Source organism: Culex pipiens, chromosome 3 (assembly GCF_016801865.2).
Source record: "Culex pipiens pallens isolate TS chromosome 3, TS_CPP_V2, whole genome shotgun sequence".
Lineage (NCBI taxonomy): Eukaryota > Metazoa > Arthropoda > Insecta > Diptera > Culicidae > Culex > Culex pipiens.
This window is the reverse complement of record NC_068939.1, coordinates 3,438,289-3,448,980: the sequence shown is the minus strand read 5'-3', so window position 1 is coordinate 3,448,980 and position 10,692 is coordinate 3,438,289. Positions and strand designations below refer to the sequence as shown.

The following is a 10,692-nucleotide window of genomic DNA, read 5'->3' as shown; positions in this document are numbered from 1 at the left end:
TAGAGGGTGACGATTCTCGAGATTTTCAATTTCCCGGGAATCGAGAGTTGTATTTTGCTATTTCCCGGGAATTCCCGGGACCCGGGAGTTTTTTTTAACTATGCAATAGTGCCAATAATTTAACAGAAATGTAATAAATTTGTTACTTTTCAACCAATTCAGTTACAATTAATTCAAACTTATTCAATGAAACGTTAATTTAAGTAGCCTCGTTTTATAGTTCACAGTTCTACATTTTGATATATTTTTTTGAATTCTGAAGCTTTTTGCGTGAACTTGTTATAAGATTTTTAAAAATTTAAAATTAGCTAATTTATAATTTCCCAGTATCTTTATTTTTGCAACATGATAAATAACGACTCAAAACAACAATTTAAAATTGTTTTTCTTTTTTGGGTCAACTGTAAATATTAAATGAAGAAATATTTATCTGGAAAATATTGAATGAAGAAATATTAACAGTTATCCCTAAAACCAGAATTTTAACAATTATTGGACCTGAACTTTACAAAAAGTTGCAGAGTTTTTTTTCCAAAATGTAATTTAATATTGAAGTTGAATTTAAAAAAAAAAACAAAATTATAAGGTTTGCTATGCTCGAAAGATGATATGGAAATTGAAATTATCTTGAAAAGGCTTTTACCTCTTAGAAATAATAAATAGAAATAATATTTAAAAAAAAACTTGAGTTTTTCATTTCTGGGGTGTACCTGCTAAGTATGCTTTAAAGTAACTTTTGGCTACACTCAATTATAGTTATTGGAATTTTTGACAAGTTTAAATTTACACTTTCTGAATAAAAAGATTATAGAAGCATTGGTTTATTCGAAAATGAATATCGATCATTGAACATTCAATCTTCTGAACAATTTCGAATTTTTTTCAAATTTATTTCTGATTAGACTATTAAATTTGGTTTTCATATTTATTAGAATAAAATTTCCCGGGAGTCTCGACCAAATTTCCCGGGAATCGAGAGGTCCAAAAATGATCGATTTCCCGGGAAATTTTTCCCGGGAATTCCCGCTCGTCACCCTCTACCCGAGATAGCAAACAGCATAATTCCTCTTGAGAGTAAACAGAACATGGAACGGAAAGTGGGATGGGAAAAATGGGGTTGGGAAAATTCTTTTCCTGAGTCAATATAGTGAATGTGTTGTGAAACGAGTGTCGTTTGCACCAGTTGAAGAATGCTGGTAAGTTTGGTGGTGTTAACTATCAACTATTAGAGTAAAGTTATAAAAAAATCAAATTCAGCATTTTAAACGGACTTCGTTGATTTTTATATTGAAATTATTGTTTTCATTCTTTTCGCTAAAATCATTTTATTTTTATTTTACAAAAATTAGGTGGGTTGTCAAGAGTTGTTCAACAGCAGGTTATTAGTTGTACAGTGAACAACATCATGAAATTTTCATCGATGATAACTTTTCCTTAAAACACTCTAAATGTACTCTTCATCGAAGCTATGTCTTCGACTTTTGCTAGAGCATCAGTACAAAAAAAGTGTTCGAAGTAAAATAACACTTCCTCAAACCCCGCTTAACCTTCTATCTTAAATTACAGCAAACCAGCCAAAAGCAGGTCCCTTAGCTGGACTCCCACACACGTCACTAGCACACGGTTGGCCAAAAGTGGAAATCCTCTCTCGAAAAAGTCGTGGAGTGGATTAAGCTATTTCCGTTGCTCCTTGCTGGGCGAAGCTTTTACCAATAAATTTTCACCAAATTAGGGGGAGGAGGGGTGGTACGGAATTCAATCGGAGCTTCCAAAGTTGAAAAGCTGGCAAGTGAGCAAAGTGAAATCCTTCAGTTGAACACTTTTTCCGGGAAGGGAATTGGATGAGTGGCCATGGCTTTGTCCGCGTGTGTGTGTGTGGGAGAGTGAAAATTTCCTTTCGGAAAATAGATGTGTGCTCGCGAACTGTCCATTGTGTGTTGGGGTGGACTGTCGGAAAGTGGGATGAGCATACACAACAGCAATGAAATAACAAAGTTTTCCTTGTTCGGGTTCCGCGAAAAAAGAAGACGAAGCGGACGTCACCATGGCTCATTGCGGATATAGTTCGTAAATTGAAAGCTTCGAGAAACGAATGACTGGTATCAATTTAAATATGCAAAACAGATGCTTCCTCTAGCGGGATTTGTTCCAGCGAAGCTTCGGGATTGTTGTCCAATTGGGAAAATACAAAATTAAGAGTGCAGAGGGCAGATAGAGCTGTAAACAACAGGATCCGGGAACACAATATAATAACCAAGTTGAATCCCAAATCAAGAGAATTGTTAAAAAGTGAATTTCCAAGAATGGTTGATTTAATTTGCTCATTTGTTTACAACGATGTTTCGACAGTAAATTTCAACTCGCTCGCTCAAGCATAAAATCACACAATTACCTAAAAGCTTCTTTCTTTTCCCGCGCACAAACTTTCTAATGTAAACTCGTTAAAAATGTTGGGCTTCTTTCCGGTTGAGGCGTGTGCGTACAACAGCGTCAGGATGTTGCCACGAATATGTGATAATTTGTTTGCCGTCAAATTTCTCCATTTCCCTGGTGTGTTTAATGTGTTGTCATTTTTACTCGTCTAATTTAGCCGAGCCGAGAATGCCAGGCGCTTGACTTTTCCGACGGTAAGGCACTTGGCACAAGTGGCAAAGTGAGAAATTTGAGTTTGGAATTTATTGTCGGTTGTTTGCCTTTAACTGCGGTACACCTTTGCAAACATAAATAAAAATTATCGTGAGACTTTTATGTTGGGTTTTTGAAACATGGATCTTGGTAAAGTTGGTGTGTGATTTGGTATTTATTTGATTCCACTCACTCTTTTGTTCATATTATTCATTAGTTTTGTTTTCAAACATTGACAAAAGGATTGATTTTTACATTGGATTTCAACTTGAAAAGGCTTTTAGAGTCATAATTTGCATATTTTGCACTTTGGCTCGATTTGGAGGGCAGATTTAAATTCAGCCGGCAAAATTACATAGAGAAACATTAAGTTGGACAATTTTTGAAAATCGTTAGACTACCCTAACGAAATTCAAGAATACACTTTTCCCTTGAAATTTCGATTTTAAGAAAAAATAATTTAAAAATTTCATCTCTTTTACAGTAAATTGACTGTAACTTTTGACCCTTAAGTTCAAATTGACTTTTTTTAAAATAAAAATGTTTGTGTTTTAGAGCTCTAAAAGCGCCCCAAACAAGACTTTTATCTAAAACATAACCCTGAAATTCTACGTTCAAAATACTTATTTTTAGGGTTAGTGAAATTTCACTATTTTGCGGACAGCGTGAAATCCGCGAAATTTGTCTTTTTCCGCGAAATCCCGTGAAATTTTATGTTTGTGTGAAACTGTGACGATTTCTCTCAAAATAATGTATCAAACTCAAATAACAACAATCTTATGAACTGTAAACAACTGTGTAAAAAACTGTGTAACAACTGTAGAATTAAGCGAGTGGTTTAATTACTAATATAAGGTTAGTGATTTTTGACGATTTCGAGGTCGGCGTTTAATTCGTAACATTTCTTAATTTTGATATTTTTTTTAAATAACAGCATAAAAAATATTTCATGCATAAAGACTATTTAAGTAAATATTATTAGTTTTCAATTGAAAAGCTTGATATGAACCATTTGAAGAATTGTTAAGATTATTCAGGTTTTTATAGAAACTAACCGAATTTAGTATTATTTTCATTCGTCGTTATAAAAAAATTACTGCTATTTTATTAAAAAGCTATAGTTTCGAAAGAACTAAAAATAATCAAAATGGAGAGTATTTTTTTGTCTTTGAAATTACCTACTAAAAACATTTCAGATTTTTTTCTAAGTCCTGTTTAATTTTAACGATATTTGATTATTTGGGTGCATTATTCCCGTGAGAGTAAAATAAAAACTTAATTTTTGTTTTCTGTTCACATTTTGAATAACAATTACGATTTCGTTAGTTTTTGAAAAATGTGTTGAAAATCTTGAAAAATATTTTAAATGGGTTAAACGTCGCCGAAAGTTCAAATTATTTGACTCATTTTGGCTTTACAAAATTGTTAAATCTTGCTTTGATATGAAATTCAATAAAATTTAAAATAATATAACAGAAACAAATCAACGAAAACTGTTTAGCTTTATAAGAAGAATATTAAAACAAAAACAGGTCAGTAAATGAGAAAACGCATGCCTCACATTTTGTTTCAAAATATATGTAGCCCATCCATTAACTAGGTGGAAACTTTTTTGAAAATTAGGAGATTTTTTGTTGTGTCTCGTTCAAATCTAGTGATTTTTTTAGTATATTGAAGAATAATATATAATGAAGCATTAAAAGTAGTATCTGTGATTTAAACACAAGATTTTCAGAGTTATTTTAAAAATTTTCACGTTGCGCGAAATTTGTGTGAAATTTGGTGTTTTGAAATAGAGGTCACCGTGAAATTTGCAATCTTCGAGCGTGAAGAATCACTAAGCCTACCTTTTTTTATGCTTTCTCTAAATTGGATTGCGAGGTAAATTTGTGTTGTATTCGACAAAATTTCTTGAATGGGCAAGACCAGGTTCTTTGCAGGAGACAAACAATCCCAAAAATATTCCTGAAAAGTTAAATTTTGAAAAAAAAAAAAACACTTGAATTATTCAACCAAGCCAAAAGTTACCCCCTCCCATTTGCAACAACTCTTCTAAAGACACCAATGCTTCAGAATTGCAAAATTTTCCAATCTTTCACAGCATTTCAAATGATAAGTTAGGAAAATGTTAACATATTTTAATCGGAAAGATCGATTTTTTCACAGAGGTTTTATTTTTAACGGTTATATTAATAATTGTTAAACTATTTTCCACCTTACTTTTACTTTATTGCTCGAAATCATTTCTATCTTCGTAAATGTAACATATCATTATGAAAATTTTGAAGGGATATAAATAGTCTCAGGTCAACTCTACGTAAATGTGTTACGCTGAGTATAATATTTCACCTTTTAATTACACATAATTTTGATTCTATCTTTCCACAGCCGGCTGTCTAAGATTGAATCATGTATCCTAAACTCAACACCAATTAACCGGGAATGGTCTCATCCGCATCCGATTGTTTGCCTTGAGAATACATAATACATCACCCTATCACTCAACGAAATTCATTGATTATTGGGCCACATCATCATCCTCTATGATGAATCCTGGCCATTACCCTTTCCCACTAACAAAATCCCAAGTAGAAGTAGTTTTCCGGCACACGCGGGGGTGTGGATATCGTATAGAACCCACCCTTGGTAGCAGCCTGTGCTAACTAACATTCCCGTCCCATCCCCTCGAGATCTACAAACTGACATGGCGGGCGCCGTTGGTGGCCAACGACTGTTTCCTGTTAGCAACGGCTCTAGTTTTGATGATCGTGATGTTTTATCTTTTCAGCGCATTCATGCATGCTGTTGATAAGGGAAACATTACTAGATCGTTGAAGCGTATGACCGGTTGTGTTGATAGGATATTACGGTCCTGTTCAGCAACGGAGAAGGACAACCATGGGTGGTCTCTCATGCTCATGCTCATGCTCATGCTCATATCATTATGAAAATTTTGAAGGAAAAATCGCAAAAAACACTCTACATTAATGTTTGACGCTTTATTGATTGATAAAGACAGTACTAGTCTATCTTCAACCCTCGAATTTTGAGAATCATTTTCTCGTAGAGATCAAGTGATGTCCGAGTGTGGTAAAAAATAGAATAAAAATGTGTCGCGTAGTCCTCAGCTCCCCTATTTTCGATTTTGATCATTTCCAGTTGCATTTGAAGCTGGTGTGCTGAACCAGAACCTTTTAAAGATCGAATTTCGAAATTTTGATTTTTTTTTAGGAATGTGGAATGACATATCAACAAATTACACAATGAAATAAAAATAAGATCGAAATTTGAAATTTTCAGATCGTTAATTTATCTTAAAAGTTGCATTTTTCGAGCTCAACATTCACGCAAATTTTCATCAAGATCCACAATTTGGTTCTGTAGTTAGATCTGTTTGATTAACCTACTATAAGAAAAAAATCCCTGAAAAAAGGTAAAAACCCACTTAGTGACCTTCGCCAACATTTTTCGTTTCCAATTATATTTTTCTGCATGAATGAGCATCTGAAACATTTGACATTTATCGGCAATACCCATCAATTTTAGAAGGATTTACTGTTTTCCTATCTTACTAAAGAAAGGTACAGAATAAGATCAATCTGATTTGAGTTTTTGAACCGCGTTTGGATTTTTGAGTAAATTGTTGAAGTCTGAATCTGTGGTGCCCTATTGTTCACAAAGATATTTACCCCCACCCCCACCCTCAACTCTTTCAACTTTGCCTGTTGTTTGTTTTTCCCCTTCTCTGGTTCACCTTTATCTTCTTCCAATTCACATACGATCGTATACGAGCATATCCTACGAGCGGTACCTCGTTGCCGGCTGATCCATCGATATGCACGACACTGAGCCAAGCCTTAAGAGAAACAAAATCGTGCAAAAAAAAACCTAGAAAAAAAAGCTGGAGGAAACGGAAACCTGGTGAAACCCGATCATTTGCATTTCAATGAGCTAATAAAAAACGCTATCGACAACAACACACAATGACGGGGTGGTGGGTCGGGTTTTGGGGGTCAGGCCAGGAGTCGTCCCGTTTGTTCCGTCCAAGGTCCTGGACAGGCAAAAAAAAAAAAAACGCCAAGGTAAAAAGTGATTGTGGTCGTAATAATAGGGGATTGCGGTAAAGCGGTTTGCGGTTTACAAGGTACGAAGATAATTTTGATTTATTTTGGAATTTTGTGGCGTTCCTGTGTGAGCCAGACAGAGGACTAACCGAGACCCGCAAAGAGCCTTGATGAGGCCATCAGCTTGGCAGCCTGGAAAATGGGAAATAATCCCGACTCCGGTGGGGAAAAGAAAAAGCAGGTAAATCCGGCTGGGCTCCAACCGAGCGCGCTTCTCTACACTCTGGCATTAGGGAGTAAAAATCATGACCATTAAGTTACACGCTGACGGGAAAACGTGCAAAGCAACGGGAAAATAAACACATTAAACCGCTATTGAATTTTGTACGCTTAGGTCTGGTTGACATTGTGTCAAAATGAAAGCAGTTTGAACTAAAAATATTTGAATTTTTAATGCTTTAAAATTTTTAAAATCGTGACCAGTTTTCTTCAACAATGCCCAGCAATGCCTTGAGCAATGCCCTTAACAGATGGAGACGCTCGGTCTTTGTTACATTTCGAGCTTTAATTTTAATGAAGAAAAAGCCATAAATTTTCATCATAAGTCGATTTCTTTTACGAACAGCCATGAAAAGGTTATTCGAATCGTGATCCCCTATTTGGGGGAAATTATTTTCGCAACGTTAAATGAAGATATATATTTTCGCACTCGTCGAATTTTAGTATCGACTCGTTTTGGGGGAGAAGCTTTGGCTGCTGCTGAAGGAATCAAATGACAGAGCGGGTTGCAAAGGTCGGACACCTTTCACACCGAGAACCGTCAAAGCCGAGGTGCACACGACACTGTGCGGCCTCACCCAGTACTATTGCGACATAGAAGGTGGGTGGGTGGTGTTTTTTTTTTGCGAAAGGTGAAAAATAAACAGGTGCAATCTGATGCGATGTGAAAATTTATAGCGCTTTAGAATTTATAGCGAGACGAGCGAATTTATGGGTGATGTCGTGTCCTGGCGACGAGTCTGGGGTGGGTGCGGGCTTTTTGATCTGCTTTTCACCTCGTGGTGTCGATCGGTGCGCTTGCTAATGTGTGTATGTGTGCGCGCACACGTACGTGTGACCAGCGACCGGTGGCTGGCCAGTTTTTTCGCTCTCTCATTTCGGTGCCGTAGAATGTCATACCATTGTGCAGTTTGATGGATCAGGCACGAGTGTGTGCTTTGGAATTGAGTTAGAAAAATACAATCAGCAGCTTGATGGACTGGAAGCGGCTTGAATTTATATTACCATTTCCATTTCAGGTGTCATGGAGCAATCGATTGAGTAGAAATTATTTGTCGTTGCCGGCGAAGGGAAGATTTATTTATTTATTTATTTATTTATTTCATCTTCGGCACTCGCCGCACAGACTACAACTTATGTCCTATTTTTAATCCTATTTTTAAATACACATTTTGACATTCCAAACACAAACACATCTGCTACATCATTAAACACTCGACAGCAAGCACTAAGGGGACTATAATAACCGTAGTTCGTACGATGGCCAGGAACTTCAAGAAACGGAGCAGGGTTGCGCAGATTACGAGCTGGGATGTGTAGGGTGATTTTATCGCGAAGGGTAGGGCAGTCAATATTGCACGACAACAAGTCGAATACATAAATTCGCTGTAGTAGAACTCGTCGTGATGCCAGCGTAGGGAGTTTAAGCCGCTCACAGTTGTCATCGTACGAGGAGAGTCCTTGAGGCCGCACCCATGGCAGGCGTCGCACAGCAAATCTGGTGAAAGCTCGCTGAATCCGCTCGATCCTTTCAGCTTGCACGGCGTAGTAAGGTGCCCATACTTGGACGGCGTACTCTAGTTGACTCCGAACTAGCGAACAATAGATTGTTTTAAGCGCGAACAGATCCACAAAGTCAGCTGCATTTCGACGAAGAAATCCGAGGGTGGCAAAAGCTTTCGCTGTTGTCAGTGCAATATGTTCGTTGAAGCACGCTTTGCTGTCGATCGTCACACCCAGGTCCTTGATAGTGTTCACCCGTTCAAGTTCGTTTTGGCCCATCCTGTAGCTACTCAAGAGAGGTGTTCGTTTGCGCGTGAAGCTTATGATTTTGCATTTTTGTACGTTGACCTCCATTCCGTTTGCAGTGCACCAGCGTAACAGGCGATCGATGTCTTGCTGGAGTGCACAGCTGTCGAGAGGCGAGCTAACTGATCGGAACACTTTCAGGTCGTCTGCGTACATCAGCTTGTCCGACTCGAGGACACTGCACAGGTCGTTCACGAACAAAATGAAAAGTAAGGGTCCAATCACGCTGCCTTGCGGGACTCCGGAAGGAATTGCGAGGAGATGAGAGGAAGTGCATCTTACTTTGACGAAGGCTTTGCGATCGGCAAGGTATGAATGAATCCATCGGACGATCCATTCTGGAAGGCCATAGCGTCTCAGTTTCTCCAGTAAGAGAGCATGCGGTACCTTATCGAAGGCTTTAGATAGATCCACGTAAACAGCGTCAATTTGTTGGCCTTTTTCAATGTTCGTCAAGAGTGTTGAAGTGAAGAGGAGAAGGTTGGACGTTGTTGACCGTCGCTTAACAAACCCGTGTTGTTCGTTGGCGATGATTGGCTTCAATACTGGATAAAGTGCTCCATGTACCAGGTGTTCAAACAGTTTAGCAAAACCGCTCAAAATTGAAATTCCTCGGTAGTTCTCGACTTTGTGAACGTTGCCGGCTTTATGTATTGGCGTAATACTAGCCAATTTCCAAGCAGTGGGAAATGTGGATTCTGCGAGCGAGCGGTTGAAAATGATAGTTGTGGGAAGAGCGAGAGAAGCCGCACAGTTTTTCAAGAAAGATGGATGGATACTGTCCGGGCCGGGACCTTTAGTAACATCAACATCATCAAGGGCTCTTAATACATCTTCTATCGAGAAATGTACTACTGGCAGATGCAAATCATGAGTTGGTATGTGATCTACAACTTCATTGCACGGTGCAGGGAGAGAGGTAGAGTAAACCCCGCTGAAAAAGTCAGCAAATAAGCTGGCTTGCTCTTCCACAGAGTTCGCCTCTACGCATCCGTTCGAGATTTCAGTTGGAATCCCACTACCTTTTTTCCTACTCTTCAGGAATGTCCAGAAAGAGCGAGGGTTTTGCTTAACGTCTGTTTCGATGCGATGAATGTACTCACTAAAAGCTGCATTTTGTTGGGATTCGTAGAGCTCTTCCAATTCACGCACTTCTGCTATATTTGGTTGACAGCGTCGCTTGTGGAGTCGGGTCCTTGCTTTCCTGAGTCGGTTTCGTAGATTTCGAAGTGTAGCGTTCCACCAAGGCTTACGGTTCGATGGAGGATGTAGTCGTCTCAGCGGCGTGTGGAGTTGGATAACGTCGAATAGTGCATCGTAAAAACGGGAAACTGCTTCATCCAGTGAGCAGTGCGCAAGTATGCCAGTCCAGTTAATTTGTGAAAGTGCGAGGTTAACCGCTTCAAAGTCACAACGAGTGAAGTCGTAAGTTAAGCTTTCGGTAGATTCTGGTACAGTAGTCACAGCGTCGTCAAATATTAAAACACACGGTCGGTGATGCGGGTCAAGTTTTAAAATTGGTGTGGGTGGCTCAATGAGACCAACAGTACGTGCATCACTTACAAACACCAGGTCCAGAAGTCTTCGGTTGCAGTTCGGCAGGTTGAAGATTTGCTGTATCCCAGTTGCAAGCATAGACTCTACGAAAGCAATTTCTTGCTCAGCAGATGCGTTTGTTGGCAGGTATCCGTTGATGTCCAAATCGAAAGACCAGTTGAGGTGAGGCAGATTGTAATCGCCTACAACTACGATGGTATCCGAACTACTCGCCATATCACAGATTTTCTGGACGGAAGCGGAGTGCTTTCGATAAACGTCAGGCGAAGATCCTGGCCGAATGTAGGTGCAGCAAATGTAAATTGAGTGAGAGGGTAGGGTAACTCGTACAACGACTTGTTCCAGGGTTTCACAGTCG

General features: G+C 38.6%; 1 protein-coding gene across 1 annotated transcript in view; it reads right to left on the bottom strand.

Annotated features, from left to right (window-relative positions):
• Positions 1-4,228: 4,228 nt before the first annotated feature.
• LOC120424416 (uncharacterized) overlaps positions 4,229-10,692 on the bottom strand; it is a 92,846-nt gene continuing 86,382 nt past the window's right edge. Inside the window, exon 7 of the mRNA XM_039588527.2 lies at positions 4,229-4,590. Coding sequence (XP_039444461.2) covers positions 4,378-4,590 — 213 coding nt within the window. The 3' untranslated portion in view covers positions 4,229-4,377. The remainder of the gene's footprint in view (positions 4,591-10,692) is intronic.